Below are 27,665 nucleotides of genomic sequence, written 5' to 3' on the forward strand. Positions count from 1 at the left end.
ACTGAGGTGCATTAACAAGCCAACAGTCAAAAAATAAATGGAGTATCTTAACAAACATCAATTACCATAGACTCCTAAATTTCCTGCAGTCTGAACTCCATAAAGGTGTGTTGCAATAGAGCTATGATACAAGCTGGTGATGGAATTTCACAATTAAATAGAAATCAGGAGGGGGGGGGGGGGGGGCGCCCAGATGTTTACTTTGCTTTGACTCTGTAAAAAAGGCAAATATGCACATGGCATAAACTCTTTATTCACGTCTGCCTGTAATGTAGTCTTTGTGTTCTTCACACAAGTCTGTGTGATACGTTACATGTCCTTTGGTCGGCAAGGCGTCGCAATTTATGATGAAACGATGAGGATTTACATGATCTAGATGACGTCCGTTACCATTTCATATGCAGTGAAAATTGATGACTGTGGTGGATTGATTGATTGATTGTGGTTATTTGTATGTCATGGAGGGGAGTTGGTTAAGGGTGGTGTCAAGGGTACGTCTGAGTCATGTGCTCATGCGTTGGAGTTTCCAACTCTGTGCTTTGAGACCGTCTATTGGAGCTCAGCGTAGATCAAGTGTGTTTCGTGTGTGTAGATATTTTAATTATTCGAGATGAACAGGCAGTTGTAACCTCCGTTAATTATCGAAGAAAGACCAGCTACGTCCAGCATGCAGCAGATATTTGCTGGGGGTTAAAAGTGTGTACAGTTGTGCTGGCTTGTTATAGCGCTCTCTCTCTCTCTCTCTCTCTCTTGTTTATGGGCAGGCAGAGATGAGGGCATCCTTTCAACTCAGACCAAGGGTGTGCTCTAACCAAATGCCAAAAAGACAATTATTCTCCCAGACAGATGGATCTTTCCTTTTTTTTTTTTTTTTTTAATGCATCTCTTTAAGGAGGCACAGAGGCTGCTCTTGGCAGAGCTTAGAAGAAGTGTAATGGCCACTTTTAAGTAAATTCTCACCAGACGCCTCTGTGGTTTTAACAATGCAAAACATGTAGCGCTGAAAAACTATCTTGATCATTTTAAGTTTTTTTTTTTTTTTTTTAAATTTCCTGTTGTTCATGCCCTTTTTTTAATTTTCGCTCTTAATTACAAAACAAGGCAATATGAGTAATTGCGGGTAATTGGTGGCATGAAACAAAACATGACCTCTGAGGATGACTCAGAATGGGCTCCGGTTGACGTTTTAGGAAAATCCTCATCGGCATAATATATGGTGGTCTTATTTGACCCTGATGAGAAGTTGCCAAGACTTAAAACCTACTTCAGATGTGAGGTGTGATAATCAGTAGATGGTACTGTGAGAGGTTGTTGACTAATTTTAAACCTCCTCATTTTAGCCCCTTGGAGGATGATACACGTTTTACTTTTGGGGTAATAGTTATAGGGTTCAATTCATGACAGAAGTTAAACCTCTTGATTGTATTGTGCATTCTGTCACTGTAACAGTAGTCCAGAAGGCTGGAAACTAACCATATGGCCAGAGTTTAAAATGTAATTATCAGTGCTATATGTTAAAGGGCCATATGAACCGAACCGTTCAGTTGGCGTGTTATTTTCTAACTTGAAGTTTTACCATCATATCAGATGTACCCTGATGAGTCTTAACCAGTCCTATTAGAAAAGAAAATGCTGGTATTTTTACAGTGAAACAATCAGTATTCCCCCCCCCCCCTCCAATGTCGTCATGCTAGCTACAGCTAGCTGTAGGCTTCAGTGTGGATCCACTTCAGTCCGTGGGTTTTTGGTTTACGAAAGCTGGTTCCAGACAAAATTCTGTTGTTTGCTCTATAGCACTCACTGCTCTAGCATGTAGAATGACGGCTTTGTTACCATCCCAATCTAGAATGCACATCGCTACGGCCTAAGTTTTTATTTATTTATTTATTTATTTTTAAACTCGGAATTTCTCTCTTTGCATCCTTCTCAGCTTCTGTGAGCTAAGTGGTCAACCAGTAGTAATCAATGGGCACAGGCGTGCTGGTCCTGACTTCACCCACCAGTTCTGTTCCCTCCAGTCGTTCCTCCGCTTATTGTGGTCCGCCAATGGTTTTCCACCGTTATTTGGCTGCTGGGTTCGCAGTGTGGCTGGGTTTCTTTGTGAACGTGAAGCACATCTAAAGGACTCTGGAGAGGGGTTAGATTTGCCTATTGTTGTTGAATATTAAGTTTAAGAGTCCTTCACTCCCACTGACAATTAGCTGTCCACCCCTCCCCCCCCCTCCAGTTCACCCCCTCTGGGGCCAAGCTTGTGTGTCTAAAAAGAGAGATTGGGTTCCCCATTGTAAAGCAGGGTTTCAACTCACCTTACACTGTCCACCCAACCCAGAATATTCACTTACTGACAATGCATTGCTAGGAAGGAAGCCAGAGGTCTGGTTTGGGGGGTAGATGCTGGAATGAGGGGCTAGCTGCGGGTGGGGTTTTTCCCTATTGTCTCGTCAGCTCGCCGTAAAGTAGAGGTCCAGTCACAACAGTTTGGGAACAACCCCCCCTCCAGTCAAGTGTCGTTTTCGCTTTAGTGCTGCTGCCCTTGGAACTCTAGACCTCTAGGGTTCCACGGCTCGTCTAGAAGCTCCCAGCTTCTGAGTCTGGGCAAAAATCCCCCTTTTCAAAACCCTACCTCTAAGAGCTCTGTGCCTGTGGAACGTTCGGTGCTTCTCTCATGATTCATTTAATGTTCTAGAACATCGAAAGCATCCCCCTGCCCCACTCTCCTATAAGAAAGAAGAGACAAAAAAAAAAAAAGCTTTTTCCTATGGTTGATCTGCAGTCAGGGATGCACAGCTGCCAAGTGTAATTTACACGCTGTGGGACCTCTCTCCTCTGGGGTGACATTTAAATCTTATTTGTGTGAGATGCAGCAGAGGTTAACCTTTTCAGATGTATTATTGGCGCGCGCTCTCTCTCTCTCTCTCTCTCTCTCTCTCTGTCTGTCTGTCTCTCTCTCTTTTGGTTCCAGAAAGAATGCAAAGTCTAGGAAGGACACGGTTGAACAAACATGGGTTTTCCGCACCAAACAGTGTCGCAGTCTGAACAGGACATGCACACGCTGAAATGGTTTTGAAAACCCAGTTCCTTTTCCTTCAGGCCTATTTGGAAATGCTAGTTTCTTTCTTTCCTTCTTCTCCTTCCTCTTTTCTTCCTTTCTTTCTCTTCTCTGCCAAAAGCCTGATGAAGTAAGCATCGCGGTCGGGATGCCCTGTCTGTTCACATCCCTGTCGAGTGTCGCTTTAAACATGGCCTGATCAGACAACTTCGTCTGGGCTGGTGAAGATGTAGCCCCGGTGATATGGGGCTTTGACACTAATTCAGAAACGGTGTGGAACACTGGACTTGTGTCAAGTGCTATTACACATGAGGGCACCACCCCCACTCACCCCACACACCCCTCACCCCCCCCCCCCCCTTGTCAAAGGCTTTGTCTGTCGACATTAGTTTGACAAATTCATCTCCATTGTTTGCTCCGAAGGAGTCATCGTTTTAAAATCTCTTTGACAACGTGTTCTGGAATGCCACCATACTTAAGAGCTTTTGTTTTCACATACAGGACTTGAGCACAATCGTTTTAACAGACGCTGTTACGTCCTTCAGATTTTTTTTTTTTTTTAATTATCAGTTTGTCATCCACGCATTATTTTCAGTTAGACAGCGTCTGGGTCCGGCATTTAGTTGTTCTCTTCCTCTTAGGTTTCTTGTCCTTTATCCACAGTGTTTCCATCCCCTTGTTTATAGTGGATCCTAATGAATGAACGGAGTGGTTTTGTCAAATAGCGTCCAGGAGTGAAGGAGTTAAAGGGTGACGGCCGCGGAGGCTGGCGGTATTATGCAAGCTGTTAAGCGAAAAGGAAGTGCATTGCAAAATGCTGAGCTCAGAGGTCTGGCTGGCCGCCAAGGCTTTGCTTTTTCTTCTCCACAGCTGAGGGCTTTCCAAGCTTCCCACCGGTGGGTTTGTCTACTGTTTAGGAATTCTCTCCCGCCCCCTCTCTCCTTCTCCCTCCTTCCGCCCTCCCCACCTGCTCTCCACCCCCCCACCCCCTTTTCTCTCTCTCTTACTCTCTCTCTCCTCCCTCCCTCTCTCTCTCTCTCTCTCTCTGTCACTCACGCTCTCTTACTCACACACTCTCTCAAGCTTGGCCTCCCCCTTTCCTCCGGTTGCCGTGACGTCAGCAGCTGCTGAGCAGTTCAGTTCAGGGACAGGCATGGTTGGGGTTGGGCCATACAGGGGAGTGTCTTTCTTCGGCACGTTTGTGTGTGTGTGTGTGTGTGTGTGTGTGTGCGCGCGTGTGTCTGCGTGCACAACCAAGTCAAAGAGGGAGGCACTCTGAGTGTGTGTGTGTGTGTGTGTGTGTGTTAGTCAGTTGGTGTGGATAGCTGCCAGCGTGTGGAACGCATCCCTTGTGGCCACAGTGTCAGCTGACTGCAGAGCTGGAGGGAGGGGGGGCGTGCCAGGAGGGAGGAGCTCTCTCACTTCTTTACTCGTTTAACTCTCTCTCTCTCTCTCCCTCATATCCTCCCCAAATCTCTCTCTCTCTGTCTCTCTCTCCCACCCTCCCTCTCTCTCTGTTCTCTATTTCTTCATTGTCCTATGCGCTTTATTAGTCAGTTTTTCCAGTCAGTTAGACGGGGTGTGAATTCCAGTCATTCTAAACGAACAAGCCTGTAAGGAGAAGTGAGAGTGATTAGCCAACTCAGGGATGTGTGTTTGTTCTTTAAAAAAAACAAAAACAAAAATGCTGTTGATAAGTTAGCAAAACTTCGTGTTATGTCAGACTGGTCCACTTTTTAAACAAACAAACAAAAAAAATTACACTCAGAATATTTACTACACCTAGACATACTTGCTATACAATTTGTTTTAGGGGGGCTGGTTTGTATGTTTGTTTGTTAATGTGATCCATGGTAAAACAAAATTGCCCATCTTGTTCTGTCTGGCTTTTCTCGTCCTGTTTCTCGGCTTTGGTTTGAAGTTGTGTTAAATTTGGGGTTAGCTATCCGTGACACCGGGAGGCTGTGCAGTTAGTTCCTCCTCCTGTGAAGTGGCTGTCTCCTATTTTTAAAATGCCATTTCGCTCTGCCTGCTGGGCCCTCAGAGGCCGGCAACGGGCTCTCGATGAATGTCACTGTACCCCTACCCGTCCGACGGTCACGCACGCGCGTGCACACACACACACACACACACACACGTGTATATATACATATATATATACACACTCACACAGACATAAACACACACACACATATACATACATACACACACTCACACAGACATAAACCCATAAACACTCACACACACACACACACACATATATATATATATATACACACACACACACTCACACAGACATAAACACACACACACATACATACATATCTCCTTTTTGGCTGAAGAGTGACAGGAAGACAGCAGAAGTCAGGATGCAAAACAACAACTGTAGGGTCGTGTAGAGCGACCCATCTCCTCCCACTGAGAGTGCAGGCAGCCAGGGCCAGGCAGGCTGCTCCCATGAACCCTGGGCCACTGACCAACCTACGGTCTGAGCTGTGTGCGCCATTCCCCTGTAATTGGCTTTCCCTCTGTGGTCTGTCCCCGTGTGTCCCAGGCCTGCATCCTCTCGCATGTTTTACATCTCTGCCTTCTCTGACACACCTGATTCCGCTCATCAGCTCATTACCGGGCCTGTGATTGGCTGGAGCAGGTGTGTTGGAGCAGGTGCATTAGAGCAGAGAGAGAGAGAGAGAGCTAAATTGTGCAGTGTTGTGCTTCTGTTGGAGCACGAGTGGACAAACAACAGTGTGTGTTTGTGTGTGTGATCTGTATATGGTTGTCTCTGTTAAAAAAAAAAGGAATATGGTTCTGTCCAGCGGTTCATTCAGTGGCTTATCTTGTTACAGCAGCTTACCCCCCCTCCTCTCTTTCTCTCTCTCTTTCTCTCTCTCTTTCTCTGTGTGGCTCTGGTCTGACGCACGAGCGACAAGTGCTCTGAGAATAAAGCATGACCCTGCTAAAAAAGCCAGGCATCTAAAACTCCAGCCGTGTCCCAGATAGTACTTTTCCACTTCCCTCTCAGACTAATGTCAGTGTTTTTTCCACAGTGATGAAGGGAGGCAGGCCACTCCAGAAAGGGCACAGGGAATGTGTGTTTGCTGCTATGACCATTGCAAAGGTCTTGGGTTGTGCTCCAGTATATGATGTGCTTCTGTCTTGCTCCTCTCCGTTGAAGCCAACCTACCATTTTCTCTCTCACGTCTCCTCTTCCTTAACAGCAAGTGTGCACCGCTCCTAAGTTACTACTAGTTACGTATGTGTGTTACTTATTTGTTTTTATTTTAAGAGAAGATTTTGTCTGTGACCTTTCATGAATTAGAGCGCAGTATGTGTGGATTCGCTTTTGACCTGTTCAGATCAGTACTGGTATTTACATGGAGAGGAAATGGTCTGTTTCCACGCCCACTTTTTTTTTTTTTACATATGCATGAGGCGGTGCGGCGGAAATGTATACAAATCAGTTAAAGAATACCAACTTTTAAAAACATACTGAAGTCAGACTCGTTGTGTCATTACAGGGATTGACGTGCTGTTTAAACGGGAACAGAGAAGGAGAGTTAGTTTCGAGCGGTCTTTGGCTACATTTCGCCATGCGTTAGCCAACAGTCCGGTTTACCATTTCATCCTGTGCAATGTGGGGCTAGGCTAAGCTACAACTCGCCCCCGCTCCAGAGTATTGTGTACCTTAGAGACCACCCCAGGAAACAGGTGTGTGTGTGTGTGTGTGTGTGTGTTTTTCCCCCTCTGTGTATGAGGGGTTTGGCAGATGGGCAGAATACTCCTCGAGCAGTTGGATGTAGCCTACGGTTTGCGCTAGCTCCTCCTCCACCTTTCTCATGTTTTATGGGAGACGGATCTGGTAAAGGAATAGGCTAAAGCAGAGTTGTCTCACTCGCTGTTGCTGCTGCCTTAGTTGCAGCCGATTGTTTTTGAAATGGAGCTCGGGCACAGCTGTGCTTTTAGCAGGCTCTGGTAACAGAGGGGAGCACCACTGAAACCACTGCACCCCTCCACAGAGACCGATGGCATGCTGTTCTCTAATAGGACCACACACACACGCACACACACACACACACACACACACACACAGAGAGAGAGAGAGAGTGTCTCTCTCCGTCTGTCTCTGAAGTACACATCATACACCAGTCACTCTTCACCGTTGTCAGAGCGTTACCATTTATCATTGCCGTCTCCGAAAATAAGACCACAAAGTGTAGTACATTAAAAAAAAAAAAAAACAGCAACGTTTGTGTTGAAAACGTTGTTTGCTAATGAGTATTTGAGCGGTAAGTAAGCCGATACCCCCTCTGTATTTAGTGACGCGGGTAAAAGGCGCCCAAACGAAAATAAAACAAATGGAGATTCCTCTCCTTAGCTCGGGTGGGTCTGAAATTTCACATGGTAAACATAGTGCCAAGATGACCGCCATTCTCTGAGACGCATCAGTGCGATGCCCTGCGGTACACACGGCCCCCCGCAGTGTCTACTTTCACTGACTGGTGAGCGTGGCCAGATGTAATTCCAAACTGTGGACCCACGTCCATTCTCAGAGTATCATCGGCCTGTCCCCCTGTATTGCGCGGCTTTTCAGGGAGAAAGCAAAGTCGGCTTAATCCGTGATAGCGGGCAAGATGGGAATTTGTTACCCTCCCCGATCAGGGTAGTAATTTTATGCCTTGGTACCCCTATCCTGTTATTGCCCCGGGGCTCACGTATCAAGCGTCACCGAGTGAGAGAACTGATCTGCGATCAGGTCCCATCGACATACGCAGTTGTGATTACGGGGATTATGAAAAATGTAAACTGATCGTCGACCAGCACGCTTATTCAGAGAGCAGTTAAGGTTTCAGTGTTTTGTTGTATGTGTCCACTTCAAAAGAAAATAACACAGTTGCAGGAAATAAAAAAACAGTACACACTCCATCCAACTTCTGCCCGAGAGTAGTAACACAGAAATTTGAAGAAGCTGTTTATATTCCCCCCTTTAAACTCGAAACCTAGCAGTGTAGACGTCAGTAGTGAAGGTTTCCTCAGCTACTTGATACCGACAGAGACTGGTGGTATATGTGCTTAAGTTTACTCTGTGATATCCGACTCCAAATAAGTCAATTGCGCGATACAGACAGGGAATTTCCCTAATTTGATTAGACAAGTATTTGGATATGGAAAATTAAATTTACCAGAGAATTAGCACCCGCTATTGAATTCTCGTATTTGTTACAACAGTACATGCACAGACAGCAAATTTGACTATTACTGTTGCTACGAGCAGCGACCCCTCCCCAAAAGAATAATAATAAATTTAGATTTCTTCTCACTGATTGATTTCACACTAATACTTATTAATCGCGATCATTAAAGTGTAATTAAAAGTGTTTGTCTTAAGTTTGCGGTGGAATTGCAAAGCAGAAAACTTGCGTAGGCACAGCTCAAAATGTTTAACTAACCCCGTTTGTTACTCTTCACATTCTGTTTTTAATGTACGTGTTGGGGACATCTATGTTTGGGTACTCCACCATTTGATTTCAGTTCAATGGGTGTTTTTTTTTTTTTTTCAGGATCTCATTTTTCGGTTGAAGTGGCAAGCGCTTCGAAGTAATCGTTTTGGTGGTCCGTTTTAGCACGGAGGACCTGGCGTGCCGAAAAGGGCTTTTGATCCTTTTCCCTTGTGTTTGGGTGGTCTTGAGAAGAAAACAAAACTAGTTTATGTGGCGCTCACTTCGGGCCAAGCGTACATTTGAGTGTGGGGGGCTTAGTCTCGAGCACAAAAACTAGCCACTTTTTGAGAATGCGCTGGCCTCTTGGAAACACTAGCGCGAGTAACCATAAGCCCTTAGACGGAGGAAAATGTCAGGATAATAACTTGCGCATGAGATGCTGAGAGCTAAATACCAAACACAGTGTCTCGTACTCACGAGGGAAAGTCGAGGTGGGGAGCGACAAAACAAACAAAAAAAGCTGTTTATGTTTATTACTGCTCTGTCTCTCGTAGAAATGCAGTGAAATGTCCTTTTCCTTTCGCCTCATATCCAAGAGTTCTGGTAAACAAAGCTCCTTGTATGCCAAATGGAAAGTCTATTACAGTAGAGCTGGTGGAATGTACAGATTCTCTCTGTCTCTTTCTCTTTCTCTCTCTCACACACACGCATACGCACACACACACACACACACACACACAAATGTACATGCTCCTTCTTTTTCAGGCACATACATAAATGTGAGTCATACAGTAAATGGTGTTTTGGGCACGTGACAATGTTTTGCAACAGAAACTCTTTAAAAAAAAAAAAAAGAAAGAAAAACAACGCAAAAATGTATCCTACAACATTAATCAGAGAGTGAATTTCATAGATCATCTCTTCAAACGACTGTCATTCGCCTTCATCAAAACCAAAGGCATTTTAACATGTCTGTCCCGTATGTGTGTATGTGTCTATAACGGAAGCTTTCCCTGCTTGTTTATATTAGTGACATAAGACAGTGCATTTATGGGTATTCCTGTGAAAGGGGCAATATGATACGCTTTTTGGGCCCTTAGCCGTCACCCTATTTAAAAGATCACCCAGGCTGAACAGAATAACTTGATATACTCACTCAGTACTTGGAAAAGGGGACCCATTCGAGCTCCCTGTTAAGTACTACTGAGTCTTTTCTTGGGAATGCCAAAAATAAAGTGAAAGGAATAGACCAAGTCGACGGGTTCCTTAATGTTTCACGGAAGGCCCGAATGTGAACTTTGACATGGACACACTGCTTGTGTGTAAAAACGACTGTGTTCTCTCTCACTCTGCCCCCCCCCCCCCCCCCCCCCCCCCCCCCAAACTACATTGTTTTGGAGCCTCATTGCCATTTCTGAAGCAGTCAGTGGCGGATTGGTCTTGTGGGCCTTCGTGTAGGTCATGTCTAATTGGGCATTTTGACATGGTAATGCCTGAAAAGGCCAGAGAGAGAACAGGAAAGGTTACTGGCCTGTCTATGGAATACCAGAGGGGTGAGGAGTGGTGATGTTTGGGAGCTGTGGACTTTCTGTGTTCAACAGGAAAAGGATTTATGGAGAGTGTTTTGGAAAGCATTCGGTGTTGTCCATCTCCCCAGAATACCAAGGTTCGTCTGAGATCTTTTCTGTGCGGGCTGTATTGGTGAGGGGGGGAAAAAAAAACATCCGCACTCATTCCTCTTCATTTTTTGAGTGTGTGTGTGTACGTGTGAGAGAGAGAGAGAGACAGAGAGAGACTGACTGACATTCTCCGCTGATTGATAGGGAATAAAGCATTATCAATCTCCTCCACTCAGCAGGATTGGTCCAGTACTTAAAAAAAAAAAAGAAAGAAAGAAAGAAAGAAAAAAAAAAGATAGAAATACAGCTACAGGCCTCAGATCATAGAGTTAGCTCTTTTTATATTGCTCTGCTGAGCCTTACTTCTGTAACGCATGGTAATTTGTTCTTTTTTTTTTTTTTCTTTTTTTTTTTAATATAGTTGATGAAAATCTACCCCCGGATATTTGCCCAAATTGCCCCGCTGTGTTAGATGAAGTTTATGAGATCTTTTGAGTTCTACCTAAGGGCTTTAATCAAACTGACCATAGAGAAAACTGTGTTAATTAAAGTCATGCTAATTGTCCCGTTGCCCCATCCATTCCATTAACTTTAACTTTACTATTAACTTTGAGAGCAATAAATTGTCCTTTAGGGGACACTTTGATGGAGCCCTAAGAGGGTTCGCTATAACTCACTTATCCATCAACGCATATGTTATTATACAGCAACTGAAGCTCGTGACGCGGCTATATACTGGAATATAATTCTCTGCCATTTGGCATGCATGAGAGGCACATGTACCTCGACAAAGCAGCGGCATTAAAAATGTGATATCTGTCATAGCAACATTAATCTCAAACCAGTCACGACAGACGGTTGAAATTTTAACCCGGTTAACTGCAGCTTCCCGGATGGCTTCACTGGCTGTTTGGATTTTAGGGGCGGGGATTAGAGGACATGACACTGAGGCTCATGCAGTGTAGTGATTTTTTTTTTTTTTTTTTTAAAAAGGCAGAAGAAAGAGAAAAGAAAAACTCGCAGTGGAGTGAAGAGTGGAGGCATAGCTAATTATTTACAAGTCTGTCAGAGAGTAACAGGAAACAGACCGGTCCTCCTTTAACCCAGGCAAACAGATGGCGCGGATCTGATGAACTGTCCGGGAGATGCAGTTCCCTGTGCAATGGAAACGCTCTGGAGAATTTTTTTTTTTTAATACTCCCCCAAAAGATACCCTGTCCCATCGCCGCCTGCTCATTAATGTCTTCTCCTGTCTCATGAGGTCCTGATTTCAGGGCCTGTGCCAAGAAAATCATCTTTAGACTGTGTGTGTGTGTTTGTGTGTGGGGGGTGTAAGACTAATGTTAATGGGGTAGGATATTAATCGTTGTGTCGTATTGTCTGACTGCTGCTTGTGTGAGTCTGTGTGTGTGTGTGTGTGTGTGTGTGGATAAAGCACAGCAGGATTAGCCTTGTGAATGCTGATGTTGATTCATGTAGGCCGTGGTAATGGTTTTTTTTTTTTTGTTTGTTTGTTTTTTTTTGTTTTTTGGTGAATTCTCTCCAGTGTTTGTTTGTATTGGCCCTGGAAGTCTCTGGTAGGTATGACTATTACCTTCAATTCCTCAGAGACCATTTTAGAGAAAATAATTTTGATTATGAAGCCCGCTGCTGAGAAAATAGGCCGTGGAGCTGAAGTGTTTAATGTACCTGGCAACTGAACAGAATCAAGTGAGTGGGCACCTAGAGACTGGCAGCCTAATTAGTTGATTTGTTGAATGATATACTCAAAATTGCTTCCTTTGTTTGCTTTTGTGATACCATCCCGAGCACATGCATAACAGAAGATTGTAGAGGCTGGAAGGAGTTTGCGTTAAGGAATCCTACATCTCTGCCCTAGATGCGTGTCGTCTGTTAGCCTTAAGTCCAGGATCAGTAAAGGTATGCGAGAGATTACGTTGAACATTGACGACGCTAAACAGGGAGGTGAAGGTAGCGCTAAACAGTCTGTGTCTTTAACAAACCTTGTATTGTGTAATCTGCTTGCACAAACGCTCGTTTTCTTTGTATAAGGTAGTACGTCCTAGGCCTGCCGCCGCAACGCTACTGTGTTAGTGTGGCTAGTACAAACAGTGAATGAAGCAACGTCTTATGTAAGCGTTGTATCGATAAAAGTACTGTCTCACCACACCTCGACTGGGCTTGTTTGTGCTGTGGAGGTGTGTGGTAAAGCTTATGGGTTTTATTCTGTACACATACAACACTCCTCCACAAACTAGCAGCTGTCTCCACCCCCCACCGCAAGCCAAGCCTTTTCTCCAGTGATCAAATATTTTTAGCATTGCGGGGAGAAGTGAATAGGTGGACATAGCAAGGTCAGCATACACTGAAAACAAAGAGAAACAGAAACTAAAATATTAAGCTGCGTTACCCACAGTCTTCTCGGCGGCTGGTAGAATGAAGGGCAGGGACAGGGTGAGAGAATCATGTTTACTATTAAAAGTACAAAAGGAAAAAGATTGGTTGGTGAGATATTTCACCTAAAAGATGGAGGCAGCTTCAGATGGGAAATGAAAAGTAATTATGAAGCGGGTCCGTGGGCTTAATATTTTTTATCTTGGATTGATGTTCATTCTCTTTTGTGCGTGTGTGTGCGTGTGTGCGCGCGCGTGCGTGCGTATGTGTGTGCGAGAGAGAGCGCGTTCGTTCTGAGTCACGCGTTTTCCACCACATTAGCTATAGGTAGCGATATCGCAGCACTCCAGGGAACAGTAGTTTTGCTGACCCATTCCTGAGAGACATCAGCTCATCCTACTGTGAAGAGCTGAGAGAGAGACAGAGAGCGAGAGAGAGAGAGAGAGAGAGAGACGGTCTGTCTGTGTCCTCCTCTCCTCTTTCTCTCCATAAAGGCGTTTGTTCTGATTCTGTGCCGTTGAGCAGTTTTGCCTTGTTATCGATTTAATGCAGACTAAGGCAGTACAAGTGTTCTTGCGTGTGCGTTTCACACAAAAATATCGCAGCGTTGCGTTGACTGTAGGTCAGGTTTGGGTGTAGACTAGCTGAAGCTGTTTGAGAAAGCTAGTCGGGCCCTCTCAGAGTGTTAGTTGGCGCTGTATAAATCGTTAGCGTCTCCTTTGCTTCCCGATAATCATATGATTTCCCGCCTCCCTTGGCCCGGCTGCACAGGCACATCAAACGCTATTTAAATGAGGTGCTGCATTATTCAAGCCCTCCCTTTGTAGTGGCACGCGCCAGTCAACCAGCAGCTCCTCCCACCGCCGCCCCTTCATATCCCATCTCTCCCCACTCCTTCTCCCTCACACAGCTGTTATCTATCTCTCTCTCCCTCTCTCTCTCTCTCTCTCCCTCCCTCTCAGACTTTGTCACAATATACTCAAACAAGAGTTTACATCCCATCTCTCTTTCATCCTCTCTTTCACTTTATCTTGATATCTTTTGCTCTCTCACTCTCTAAAGCCTTCAACATTTTGACTCTCTAAAGCAGATTTTTCTTCTTTTTTTTTTTTAGTCGTCCTTCAGAGCTTATAATGACGCTTTGCTCTCTTTCTCTCTCTCTCTCTCTCGCTTTGTCTTCGGCAGGTTTTCATCTCAGCGGAACAGTCACGGAACCGGCCACGCCGTCGGACCCGGAGGTCGTGTGCAGCGTGGCGATCAGCTTCGACCGCTGCAAAATCACCTCGGTCACGTGCGGCTGCGGCAACAAAGACATCTTCTACTGCGCCCACGTGGTGGCGCTGTCCTTGTACCGCGTACGGCGGCCGGAGCAGGTCAAACTGCACCTGCCCATCTCCGAAACGCTCTTCCAGATGAACCGCGACCAGCTGCAGAAGTTCGTTCAGTATCTCATCTCCGTCCACCACACAGAGGTGCTGCCCACCGCTCAGAGGCTGGCAGACGAAATCCTCTCGCAGAACTCCGAAATCAACCAAGTGCACGGTGAGAGAACACAGCAGGTTTCGGCGTGGAGTCCTCCTGACCCCTCCCACTTCTTCAACGATGGGTTAATTCTAACACAAGCATATGTACAAGTTCAGTCTTCAGAAATATATGGCTCAGTTTTAAGTGCAGGTACAAAAAGAGGTTTCTGAGCGAATTATGCAAGGGAACAGTATCAAACATATGTATGCATTGTATCCGAGAGAGTGTGTTATTTAAAAAAAACCAACTTGCTCATATATAAATTCTGTGATCATGTATCTTAGTGTCTCCTCTATGTGGAACAGTACTGTTGGAGAAACCAGGCCTTTGTAGGTCAGCTGTTCCTTTGAGTTACTAAATAAATTCCCAAAACATTCCCATCCCAGCGTTCCGAGTACTCCATGCTGGATATGGGGACCCAGATTCACAGGCAGTGCACCGGCCGTGCATGATGGGGACGTAAATCAAAGATGGGGGGGTAGGGACGAGCCCCCCGCCCCCCAGTCTGGTGTCTGGCATCATGGCGACGTCAAACACAATGACCATATTATATTTCACTTTTCCCCGTAAGAGGAAATCTGAAGCGGATGTTCCAATTATGGTTGGGGTAAAAAAAGAAAAAAAAAAAGAGAGAGGAAAGAGAAAGAAAAAGAAAAAAGAAGTAGGCAAACAGACTGATTTCTGAGTGAAAAAGGAAATGCTTTCATCAGGACATGGCTGCTTGAGTGCATGGCTGGAATGCAGGAAGCCAGTTTGATGTGGCGCTTCATAAATCTTTGTAATAATCCTTTACCATCGCGACGAGAGTTTAAACCGACGGCTTTTGTTTCGGCGTTCAGGTGGTCTTTACCCGTCAAACATGCCCAGCTCAGGGTTTTTTTTATTATTATTATTATTATCATTATTATTATTATTATTTTTCTTGTTCCCCTCCTTATTCAAACCTAAGCAAATCTCACATGTCCTAAACACAAACATCTGTGTGTTGAGACCTGTGTGTGTTCAGCTGCATTACTGGTATTATATGGAATTCTTTGGTCATCTGTTTATTTTGTGTGTTTGTTTGTTTAGAGACACAAAGGTAGCCCTACATAACAATGCAGCTGTTGTGAGGTCTCCTTTATTTTCTATGACTTCATGCACATAATGTAAACACATTCATCTTACATTCATTTTAAATAACCTTGGAATCAAAACAGAGTATCGTTATCAGATGGAAATAATTTGTTTTACTCAAATGCTGCGTACTATTGATCTTCCACAAGAGAGAGGATTTTTTTTTTGTTTCAACAACAGTTAAACATAAGTTGTTAACAAACAACGTTAGCTTTTAGAAAAGGCAACCAAAGGTCCTTGTGTTTCACTCAGTGTGACACGTATGGATTTCCTATCGTGAACTGGTTAGACTAACTGCCTGTGTGTTGTGTGTTCTGATGTTTTTTTGGGGGGGAACAGGAGCACCAGACCCCACGGCGGGAGCAAGCGTGGACGATGAGAACTGCTGGCACCTGGATGAGGAGCAGGTCCAGGAGCAGGTCAAACTCTTCCTCTCCCAGGGGGGTTACCACGGCTCGGGCAAACAGCTAAACCTCCTCTTCTCCAAGGTGGGCTAGCCTTCCTAAAACTGGGCTAAGAGCTGTGGTTCTCACAGAACACAGACCTCTCGTAGCTTCTTTTGCTTTGGAGTTATGACGTACGAGAGTCCTCTTAACATGTCAGAAAGGTCATTAGAGCAGCGTAACATGTAAAAATGTTTCGTTTCGTAAAGTTTGTTGAATTTGAACCGACCTTCGGGTGACCTTCAAATGTTGTTGTTACTGAACACTTTTCAAAAAAGAAAAAGAAAAAATAACTTCCCAACAATTCCCAAGCTGAATAAACTAGTTCTCATGCTCCTCCTGACTCCTCTGTGCTCACGGATGTTTGTGTGTGTGCATGTATGTTTTTTGGGTGTGTTTGTGTTTGTGTGTGTGTGTGTGTTTGTGCAAACGCAGGTGAGGGAAATGCTAAAGATGCGGGACTCCAACGGGGCGCGCATGTTGACGCTGATCACGGAACAGTTCATGGCGGACCCGCGCTTGGCTCTGTGGAGGCAGCAGGGTACCAGCATGACTGACAAATACCGACAGCTGTGGGACGAACTAGGTGAGTCTCCCGTTCATATCCCTCGCAAAAAAACCCAAGGTCGGGAAAACTCTCCGAGCATCATTCAGAGCGTGCGCCTTGTGCTTTCGCACGGTCTGGGCCTCTTCGGTTCGGTCTAAAGGTGCTTGAGGTATCTTCCGTTAAAGTATTTAACGGGTTTTTTTTCAAATGGGTTTAGTTTGTCCCCGGACCGAACGAGAAACCGTGCGGTGGAACGTGTGTTGGCGATTTTTGAACGACTGCCTTGATTTCAGCGTTGTTCACGGCTGCCTCTCCGAGTGACTCCGCTTTCTTTCTCTTGCCTGGTTTTTTTTTTTTTTTTTTTGACTGTTTAGGGCAGGGGTCTCAAACTCCGGTCCTGGAGGGCCACGGTCCTGCTGATTTTTTTGTTTCACCTCTTAGTTACCTGTTGATTTTCATCTTGAAAACAGGTGTGGACACTCTTCAGCCAATCAGAGATTCTATTTAGTTGATCTACAAGAAAAACAGCAGGACCCTGGCCCTCCAGGACCGGAGTTTGAGACCCCTGGTTTAGGGAAAACCCACAGTGAAGTCTCTTTAAGGGTTTCATGTGGTTTATGATCGGTATGTCTTCAACACATTTCTCAGTCATTCTCAGAAAAAAAAAAAAAAAAGACTTTTTACGAGGTTAAGGAAACACACAGACCGTTGTTGACTTTTTGGTGAGGTAGCTTAGCCGTTAGCTCAGCTGCTCGCTCTCTTCGAAGGGGCCATGCTGCAGTGCGCTGTTTTCCACCGTCCGGTCGGTTCTGGGCGTGTTCGGGGCGGCGGCAGCCGGGGCTGCGGCAGGAGACGGACGGAGCCGCGTGCTAAATTCACCTGAGTCTCCCAGGACGGGCCATTTAGGAGATGCTGCTGTTGCCAGATAGCACATTCGCAGCGTTTTCTGCTGATCAATATTGCATATTCTTTTCCCACTTAAAGCCCTCCAGGGCTTTCTGTCTGAAATATTGTGAGGTAAGCACAGAGTCTACTGTTGCATTTAGGAACAGCAGGACACTAGATGCTTTTAAAGCAATGCAACCCCCCCCCCCCCCAACACTGTCTTCCACCCTGCAAATCACTGGTCCCGAATCAATATCAAAATCGGACAGCTAAAAGATTCAGAATAAATCTAAATCAGCTGACTGTATGCAGAAATAAAATAAAATATGTCTGTTTCGCTCGATTTTTTTAAAAAAAATTTTCCCCTCTTTTTTTTTCTTGCCCCGTCTATCCGCACTGTTGGAATGAAACTGGTGAAACTGGAAGGAGGCTTAATCATTTTAATTGTGACTGGCTCACGGTGGAACACTGCCTGCCAACACTCTGAGCCTATGATGCTCGGTCAATTCCGCCTTGGCACTCGGAAGCCGGCACAAATAACATAAGTCCGGCTCCCTGGACGGGGGCAAGAGGCAGAGAAATGATCCCCTCATTTATAGAGGGGAAAAAAAAAAGCGTAACGGTGATGTAGCCGCCTGTGTGCTGCAGGCCTCTCTCTCTCTCTTTCTCTCTCTCTCCGTTTTATTGAAGCATCTCAGTTTGGGAAGTGGCACCAGGACCAGACCCAAGAGAAGGATTTTTTTTTTAAGAGGGACTATTTTCCACGGTGGAGGGTTACTTTCAGTCACTTGTAGATGCCCTCAGGTGGAAGGAGAGCGTCGGCTCAGACGCTTTCCTGTGGAACGGGTGTTATGGTGGCGGTGGCCTAGCGGTTAGAGAAACAACCTTATAAACAGAAGGTTGTTAGTTTGACACTTCAAGCTCACTTCAAGTTCCCTCCCAGTGTGCTTTTGAAGGAGGCACTTAACCCTAAGGTTGCCTCAGCTTTGCAAGACCTCTGGCATTGTATAAATTCTAAGTCTCACTGGCTTAGCTTGCCTGTCTGTTGAATACACATACTGTATGTAGCGTCATGTGTTGGTTTGTTTCAGACTAGAGGCTTATGGGGTTGGAGATGATTGTGGAACCCCTTTACTCAGACAGGGATGTGCTCAGCGATTGGACTGACCCAGACACTGGGGCCTCAGTCACACATTCACCATGAGTCAGCAACTTAACACCGCACAGACCAGAGACAGGCATGCTAAGGCACTTCTCCAAGCGTTTCTACTCAGAGCAGAGTCACTGAGTTAACCGCACTGACTCGTGTCTACTAAAGGGTTTTTAGCCGCTGTTTTAACTCGTTGTGCTCAGAGCTAAATAAATAAATACGTACATAAACATGTTAACAGATAAATATAAGTTAAAAAAAAAAAAACACTCTTCTTGATGATGGCCCAGGTGTGCCTCGCTCCTCCCATGGGCAAATTGTCTCTCTCATAAAGGGGTAGAGGAGGGTCCTGCCTCATTAAAAAGAAAGGGAAAGACTGAGTAGGTTCTAAAGCACTCTCGCTCTCTCGCTTTCTCGCTCGCTTGCTCTCTCTCTCTCTCTCTCTGTCTCTCCCTTTCTCTTTCTCTGCTCTTTTAGATGAATCAGTAGGTAGGTCTGTCAGTCCCTCAAAGCGACTTCGTAATTGGAAAGGCCTTCGTTATGAGAAGCTCCCCCACCCCACCCCGCCTTCCCTCCCCGCTTCTCCTGACAGTTCAGTAATGCTGAGACTGTTTCATTAAATCCTGGACGTTTAATCTGACATGGGCGGTCAGGTGAAAGCGGCCGGGGATGAGGTGCGGAGGAGTGAAGCAGCCTCCAGCACCCAGCCACCCAGCTACCCAGCCAGCCAGCCAGTCAGCCACCCAGCCTCCAGCACCCAGTCAGCCAGTCACCCAGTCAGTCAGTCAGTCAGCCAGCCACCCAGCCTTCAGCACCCAGCCAGCAGAACGCTAGCCAGACAGCTAGTCCACCAGAAAGCCACACGTTACAGTCTCTGCATTTACGAGGCTACGATCCACCACAGCGCCTTCTCTCTCTCTCTCTCTCTCTCTCTCTCTCTCTCTCTCTCTCTCTCTCACTGCCTTCTTCTCTTCCTCTGTTGTTGTGAGATGGCCCCTTTTGTTAAGGGAACAAAGGCATCTTTGCATGAAGCAGGTTTCATTGGCATTGCAGATGTGGCCGTGTGAAGTGTGGTGTGGGCCAAGGGCAGGGAGCAGAGAGGACATAGCGGGTGGGGGGGGGGGGGGGGGGGGGGGGGGGCGCATGTTAAGTCATTCCTTCCTCTCAGGTCTGACACGGCGGATGAGCTGTGGAGTGAAGGCTTAAATTAAGCTCAGGGAAAAAATGAGGAGGGGTTTCGGGGGTGGGACGCTGTTACCACGTCTGTGTGTATGTGCACATGTGTGTGTTTGTGTGTGTGTGTGTGACTTTGTGTCTGTGGGTTAATTCATTCTGTAAAGCCCCCGTATTGTTTTAATTAATCTGGTGAGGATGCTTTTGTGGTGAAAGAAATTCCTTTTTATCTGTGAAGTGTGTGTGTGTGTGTGGAGGGGGTGCGTGTGTGTGTGTGTGTGTGTGTGTGTGTGTCTGGAGGGGGGGGGGGGGTGACGGTGAAAATAGGCCATGACTTTTCTCTACTGACATAATTACAGTGCTGAGCTGTAATCTTCCACGTTTGTCCAAGCCCAAAGCTTCCCTCAGAAAAGAGAGAGAGAGAGGGAGAGAAAGAAAAAAAAAAAACCCTCGGCTTAAGACAATGGAAAGACAAAGAAACGGTGGCATTTATTAGCTTGTAGCATAGCCTGTTTGTTTGGTATTCTCTCCCTCTTTTTCTTCCTCCACAGTGTCTGATGGTAATGAATATCATCTGCTATAATCCACTGAACCCCTCCGCCACCCCCCCCCCCCCCCACCCCCCCCCCCCCCCCACCCCATTCCTCTCCGCCGCCCCCTCCGTCTAAGACACATCAGACAGTGGGCTTTGCAGATTACTGAGGGTTTTACAGACAATCAGAAGATGATTTTTTGTACTGACCTAGACATATCAAAGCAAAAACAAAAACAAAAAAAAACAGCTCCCATTTTTGAATATTTTGCTTTTCTCTTGTCCCTTATTCTCCATCAACCCATTCAAGCGCCCGCTGTTACCCAGCTGTTTGTAAACTCGGCCGAACGCTGGTGGATTACGTTGAGCTTGGCGTGGAGCTGGACTTTGGAGTTAGCATGTTTAATATGGAGGAGGAGCATCCTGGCTTGTATCTGGAGGAGTGCAGATTTCCAGCTTCTCCTGCGTTCTTTCCGCCTGTTGTCCTTGATACCTAAACAAAGGCTCGGAGGCTAAAGCCCCTCCCCCTTCCTCCCATCCACCTCCTCCCTCCGCTCTCCTCCTCCTCCTCCTCCTCTCTCCTTTTTTTTTCTGTCCTCCCTGTTTTCTCTGTGCATCTCTCTTCCTTCAGCATTCTTTTTTCCTCTTTGTCTTTCCACCCCAGTTTTCCTCTTCATCTTTCCCTTTTTGCTTTCTTTTGGCCTTTTTCATTTGTGTCTTCCCTCCCTCCTTACTTTTTGTCCTCTTTTTCTCCACCCCTTTGTGGTTGTTGCAGTAGGCTGTAGGTATTCTCAGAATCTGTCTATCTATCTATCTAGCTGTCTGTCTGTCTGTCTGCCTGCCTATTTTTCTCTCTCTCTCTCCCTCTCTCTCTCTCTCTCTCTTTCTCTTTCTCTCTCTCTGGTGGGTGCTGTTTGTGTTGTCAGAATCTGGTCAGAGAGGCACTGTCGAGTGCTTGGGGAACAATTAGGCCATTCTGTGCTATAGACGTGCTATAGAGGCGGTGATACATCGTAGTCTAACACAGCCAAGGGGAAGAATTAGGACTGGAATGGTCCTCACTGCCGGACAGGGACACTGAACAACCCTACTCAGAGAGGAGAGATCACAGTGCAGTGAAACCAGGAGAGTGGGGGGAAAAATCCCATGGAGTGTTTTCAGATGAAACAGGGTTCAGACACGACACCCCAAGAGTCACTGTCTTTCTACTCCCTTGAAATTTCCAGAATTCTTGAGGATTAGTGAAGTTACATTTAGATATATGCTCTGGTTCTTCCGTTTTCGTTATGAAACAGCAGCGACTGTGTATGTAGAATACCATGTTATAGCGAGAGACGGAGCTGTTTGTATTTTCTGCTCTGAGAGCATTCAGCGGATAATGATTTCAGTATGCTGTCGATTTTACGTTCATCTAAAGGATGAAGTTTTTGTCTGTCTTATTAGTATCTTTCCCTAGAAGCATGTAACCTTTTTTTTTTTTTTACTCAGAAGTATTTGGTTAAAAATTGAACTTGATTGATTGATACAGCATCTTCATAACTACCGTTATGTCTGCTCTACATTTGCCGTTTGCGAGAGACGTGATTCGCCTTGAAAACAAGGGCATGAAAGAAAATCTAACAGGAACAAAAGGAAACAACACACTGATTTGAATAAATAAATATGGTCTTTGTTGTCCTGCACTTAGTCTCTCCAGATGTACGAGTTCAGCGGTGAACATAAACAAGAATGCATTTTGTTGGGGGGGGGGGGGGGGGGGGAGCGTTCCTCTCTGATTGGTAATAACCCATTTGAAAGGTCCAGTCTGAGGTCGTTTGTCTGCGTTAAAGGTAGACGGGCTGATTCGAACGGTCAGCTGACCTGTTTATCGGTCTGTCTGTCTAACGCGATGAAGTTGTGTGGAGACCGAACACGGCGTTCATTAGGGCCGGCGCTCCCGTGTCGTGTCTCGTCCAGTGCTTTAACGTTCTCGTTGGAGGGAACGCGATAGGTCCTTTTAAGGATGTCAGACGTGCGTTTTCGTCATAATGCGCGTCTTTCAGCGGTAATGGACGGCCTTTTTTTTGCTCCTTGGACGCGTAGTTTGTTGAGTGAATTGAGCTGACTACATGCTGACTGTCTGTGAAAGAGGTAATAATGACTGCGCTCTTGCACAATACGTACAGAGCACATGAATGACCTGAAAAAACTGAAACCTGAGGAAAACATCTGGTTAAGTGAATGTTTGTCGTGTGGCATTAAGTCGAGACCTGGGTTCTGTACACAAGCATCTCCAGCTGACGGCAAGACAGGCCAGAGGGCTGTTTGTCTGTCTGTCTATCTGTCTGCCAGTCTGTTTGTTGGTCTATCTATTTCTCTCCTCTCACACACAGACACACACACAGACACACACGTTTCCTCTCTCTCTTTCTCTCTCTCTCTCTCTCTCTCTCTCTCTCTAACTATCTGTTTAGCTATTCTATCCATCCATCTGTCTGTCTCTCCCTTCCCCTCCGTTCTCTTTCTTTTTCTCTTCTCTCCTTCACAGTCCATGCTGTGTGTTGACTCTGCGTCTCTCTCTCTCTCTGTGTCAGGTGCCTTGTGGATGTGTATCGTCTTAAACCCTCACTGTAAGCCGGAGCAGAAGGCTGCCTGGCTGAGGCAGCTCAAGAAGTGGAACGGCGTGGACGTGTGCCCCTGGGAGGACGGTAACCACGGCAACGAGCTGCCCAATTTAACCAATGCCTTGCCTCAGGGTGCGCACGGCAACCAAGGTAAGTTAAACGTGTGTGGGTGAGAGGGGGATAAAAAAAAAAGAAAGAAAAGAAAAGAAACAGGCCTGGTCTTTTAATCAACTCTGGTTCCCTGAAGCCTGTGAGCTGTGCCTTTATTAGGCTTCACTGTGACTAATGGAATAGCCCTAATAACACAGATTGGCTCCTACCGCGTGTGCCGCACTCCCACCTTTGTCCTTGCTCTGCGAGTCAGAACTCAGGGCCAGACCGAAAAAGAACAGGAGTCAAAGTTGTTTCTTGGTTTTTTTGTTTGTTTTGTTTGTTTGTTTGTTTTTCCAATCAGTGCTTTTCTGTGTGACCTAATGCTTTAAAAATATGTGGGTAGATTTTTTTTTTAAAGTAAACACAGCAGCTAGATAAAAATAACAAGCATTAGCTAGTAACTAATTTTTTTTTTCTCTGAGACAAGTTGCTGTTGTTTTGGTTATGTTAGTGAATTCTTGTGTGAAGTTGTATGGCATTCATATGTATTTAGCTCATGTAAACACAGTGAGTGAGTGTCTGTGAGGGAGCCTGAATGCTGTGTGCTCCACGTCTCTCTCGTCTGAGTTACTGTTACAGACCCCTGTCACAAACACTCTGCTCTCTCACGGCAGAGAGCAAACTGAGCCAAAAGCCTTATGCTAAAACGCAAACGCTTTCAGCGGGTCGAGAACGGTCACACCCCGGGACTGAGACACCCTGAGGACCGTCCCCGGCAAAGCGGACGCTAAAAATGACCCCTCTCTCTCTCTCTCTCTCTCCCTCTCTCTCTCCCTCTCTCCCTGTCTCTGTCTCTCTCTCTCTATCTCTGTTTCTCTCTGTCTCTCTCTCTCTCTCTCTCTTCGCTCTTCCCCTCTTTTCCCTTTTTCATTTTTTTTTCGGGCCCAGACTCAGGCACCAGGCCCCACAGGACTGTTTTCACGCGAGCGATCGAGGCATGTGATCTCCACTGGCAGGACAGCCACTTACAGCACATCATCAGCGACGACCTCTACACCAACTACTGTTACCATGACAACACTGAAAATTCACTCTTCGACTCTCGCGGCTGGCCCTTGTGGCACGGTAAGTGGCTTTGACTGCTTGACTCGCTTCTTTGTTCCGGCAAGTTCTACAACACACAAAAAAAGAGAAGGAGATTGAGAGAGAGAGAGAGAGAGAGAGAGAGAGAAACAGAGAGGAAGAGAAAGGCTTGAAGTGAAAAAAGGGGGTTAGTCTTTAGGGCCAAACTATAACAAGGCCAAGAGGAGGTTGAAAGAAAGAAGTATTGAAGTATTGGTTGCATCTTAGTCCTATGGTAATTTTATGTGTTAGCCGCGTTAGCCTTGTTGCAGTGCTTGAGTCAGAGTCTTAATGGAGGCTGGTGTTGATATAAAATAAAAAAAAAAAAAACTAATGTTTGGGTTATCTCTCTCTCCCTCTCTCTCTCTCTGTCTCTCTCGCTTGCTTGCTTGCTCTCTCTTTCGCTTGCTCACTCTCTCTCTCTCTCTCCCTCTCTCTCTCAGAGCATGTCCCCACAGCCTGTGCCAGGGTAGATGCACTGAGATCACATGGTTACCCCAGGGAGGCCCTGCGATTGGCCATCGCCATCGTCAACACTCTGCGCAGGCAGCAGCAGAAACAGCTGGAACTCTTCAGACGCCACAAGAAAGGTGAGAAGGTCGTAGAGAGCAAAACTCTCCGCTAGGCCTCACGGGTTCCCCGACGGCCTCCGGGGGCATCGCCACACCTCCGCTGGCGTCAACGGGTAAAAAACCTGCGTCGGGAATCAAGCGTTTTTCGGGGGTTTTAGGATCCAGACTCAGCCCAAATCGCTGCCAGCATTCAGCATATGCGTAACTTTCAAACTAACCAGCTAAATAAATAAATACACTGGACAAGCATATTTCATACCAGACACTTTCGGCTGAACCTAAGCTGCCATTGTACTGTTGTGCTGGAGCAGTTATTCTTTTGATGTGGGTAACGTGGGAATTAGCGGGCGTTTGACTGGGCGCGTCTGTCGCTGTTGGCAGGACGTCAGTTTTTCCTAACGCCGTCTCTCTGCCGTGGAGCTAAATGTCCACTGCTGCCCAGCACGTTGGTCAGGTCAATTATATTTAAATGCAAATCGCTACCTGGTGCGGGAATTGTACCCACGCGTAATTCTCAGTGAAAATGCAGATGAGGCGCTGTAGCTTTGCGTTTTGGCCAGACTCACTCTAATGCTGCGTTTGTCTTTACCCCCCCCCCCCCACCCACCCCCCCCCCCCCCCCCCCACACACACACACACACACACACACACACACAGCTTGTGTAAGGTCTCAGGTGTTCACTGTGAGTTTAAAAGAGGTGTGTGCGTGTGCGTGTGCGTGTGCGTGTGCGTGTGCGTGCGTGTGCGTGTGCGTGCGTGTGCGCGCGTGTGTGTGTGTGTGTGTGTGTGTGTGTGTGTGTGTGAGAGAGATTGTCGGGATAAGACATGCCAGACAAGGAAATCTCAATTTTATGCAGAATAACTCTTCTACATCATTACCCGCATACAACACTGGCCATAAAACTTCACTGGCAGTGAGATGAAAACTAAGATGTTCGTGCAGAACATTGTTCCAGAATCTTCTGGATAGCTGGCAAGGCGTTTTTGTTGCTCTCTTTCTGAAAGAACACTGACTTCCTGTGAGAATTGTTTTTTTGTCCCGCATAGTAATCCATCTCTCTCTCTTTCTCTCTCTCTCTCTCTCTCTCTCATCTGCACACACACACCAGACATACTTCATAAAGGGATCACCTCTACCACTAATCTGGAGGGTTGGGTGGGCCATCCGCTTGACCCCATCGGGACCCTGTTCAGTACCCTGATGGAGGCAGCGCGAGGGGAGGAGGACAACTCACAGGGCGGCTTCCTCGACCTCTCAGGTACGGACCTACTCTGTACACTACCATATAGTACACAAATGCTCCGCTATATACTACTTTTGTAGTACACAAATGCTCTGCTGTATACAACTATAGAGTAGACAAGTGCTCTTCTGTGCACTACTGTATAGTACACAAGCCTGTACTGTATATACTACTGTAAGGTACACAAATGCTCCACTGTATACTTCTGTGTAGTACACAAATCGTCCACTGTATACAACTGTATAGTACACAAATGCTCCTCTGTGACTACTGAATAATACAGTAGTGTTCCTCAATACTGTTGTATAGTACATAAATGCTCCTGTGTGTACTGCTAGACAGTACACAAATGCTCTGTTCTGTATAGTACTGCATAGCGCACAAATGATGCATCGCATGGCGTGTGAATGGGCCGACAGTCAAATGTGGGCTCATTTTCCAGCAGACACTTCATTTTTGCACTGCATTTGGATGCGTCTCTGGTTCTTTTGACCACCGTCCATGTTTTTTGTGGGTTTTTGTGGCATCGGGCTCTTTAAAGGGTAACCAGAAGCCCAATTTGTCTGACACGTCTCTGGAAATACACGGAGCATTACCCAATGTTTATTCAATGAGAACCCCCCCCCCCATTATGAAGGAAGGACAGACGCAGTCCTCTCTGTTTGACTAAATGTCCCTCTCCAGCGGAGTGTCACACTGGCCTGTCACCATGGCAAGGAAGGAAATTGGGGGGGGGGGGGTCGTCAAATTTACCACAGTTAGAAACCTCTTTCATCTGGGCTTCATTTCTTCCCTTCCTGCATTTTTAATGCCCTTTAATTTTAATGTTTTTTTTTTTTTCTTCTTTTTTTTTTTTTTTTTCTCGATGCCCATCTCTTATTCATGAGAGTTGATTGCAGACATGGCTGTATCACAATCAGCCCAACACCTTTCTGTAATTATTTGATTATTTCAGCCTCCGGGTTCGTGCCCACACTGATTGGCACTGCCATTCGGGGGTGGGGAGGCTGGGGGGGGCGAGACAAACGTTTCTCCCCTCGTCTCCTCCACGCCTCCACAAGATGGAGGCTTCGCGGAGCCAGCCATGGAGTCGTCGCGTTTTATGAGTTTTGCAGCGGCCTCGATGAGACTGCGAAATCTGGGTTGTTTTTTTTTTTCAGGGGCTGCAGCCAGCCTTTCTCTCCCAGTTCTCCCAGTCCTCCCCATTCCGCCACAACTCTTCTACCTTTTTTCTCTCTCTCTCTCTCTCTCTCTCTCTCTCTTTCTCTCTCTCTCTCTCTCTCTCTCTCCACTGTATTCCTGGTTGTAACATGGGAGGCAGGTTTATTAGTGGGGGGGGGGTGAAAGAATAAAAGGAGGAGTGTGAGGCTTAAGGGGTCTCAGCTCATACACCCGTCCATGATTAGGACATTAATTCCTCTTGGGGTCAGCTCCAAAGGTCCAAAGAGGCATCATTAAAACATTATGATGCCGCCAGTAATTATTCCCTCGGGAATCGGCATTCCGTGTTAATGAATAACCTGGAATCACTCGGTTAGCGCCCACTCCGACTCTCTGTAATCCTGCCACACTAATAAGATGAACAATTAAAAATTTGGCCCTATTTTTTTTTTTTTTTTTTTTTTAATCTAAACGTATTCTGTGTCTGTGAGTCTGTGGCGACACTGAGGCCTCCCCCCCGATGTAGCGCAAGGTCTGTTTATTCTTTTGAATAAACGTCTGTGGTTTTGGCTGTCCTGGCGAATCGTTCCTAATTTCAGCGTTGGGCTGAGGCTCGTGTCATTTTTTTTTAGGCGAAATGATGTCGCATTTGAGCGCCGTGGTCGGCGGCACGAGCCCGTCGAGACCTGCTTTTTTTTCACAGCCCAATTAGAAAAGCTGAATTTGATAGTGAACCGCTGAGGGTTCTGGCTCAGTAGAGTTGGCAGCCATGTAGCTGGAGAGCAACGGAGGATGAAGAGTGATCTCTCTCTCTCTCTCTCTCTCTCTCTCTCTCTCTCCTCTCTCTCTTTCCTCTCTCTCACTCTCTCTCTCCTCTCTCTCTCTTTCTCCCTCTCTCTCTCCTCTCGCTCTCTCCTCTCCCTCTGTCTCTCTCTCTCTCTCCTCTCTCTCTCGCTATCTCTCTATCTCTTTCTCTCTCTCTCTATCTCGCTATCTCTCT

The 27,665-nt window shown here is 46.1% G+C and overlaps 1 protein-coding gene across 1 annotated transcript in view; it reads left to right on the forward strand.

Moving 5' to 3' along the window:
* The window catches only part of zswim6 (zinc finger, SWIM-type containing 6), a 55,897-nt gene that overhangs the window by 20,179 nt on the left and 8,053 nt on the right, over positions 1–27,665 (forward strand). The window contains exons 2-8 of the mRNA XM_030768564.1: positions 13,686–14,042; positions 15,480–15,628; positions 16,019–16,169; positions 22,444–22,623; positions 23,515–23,691; positions 24,132–24,278; positions 25,370–25,534. Coding sequence (XP_030624424.1) covers positions 13,686–14,042; positions 15,480–15,628; positions 16,019–16,169; positions 22,444–22,623; positions 23,515–23,691; positions 24,132–24,278; positions 25,370–25,534 — 1,326 coding nt within the window. The remainder of the gene's footprint in view (positions 1–13,685; positions 14,043–15,479; positions 15,629–16,018; positions 16,170–22,443; positions 22,624–23,514; positions 23,692–24,131; positions 24,279–25,369; positions 25,535–27,665) is intronic.

Source organism: Chanos chanos, chromosome 3 (assembly GCF_902362185.1).
Source record: "Chanos chanos chromosome 3, fChaCha1.1, whole genome shotgun sequence".
Lineage (NCBI taxonomy): Eukaryota > Metazoa > Chordata > Actinopteri > Gonorynchiformes > Chanidae > Chanos > Chanos chanos.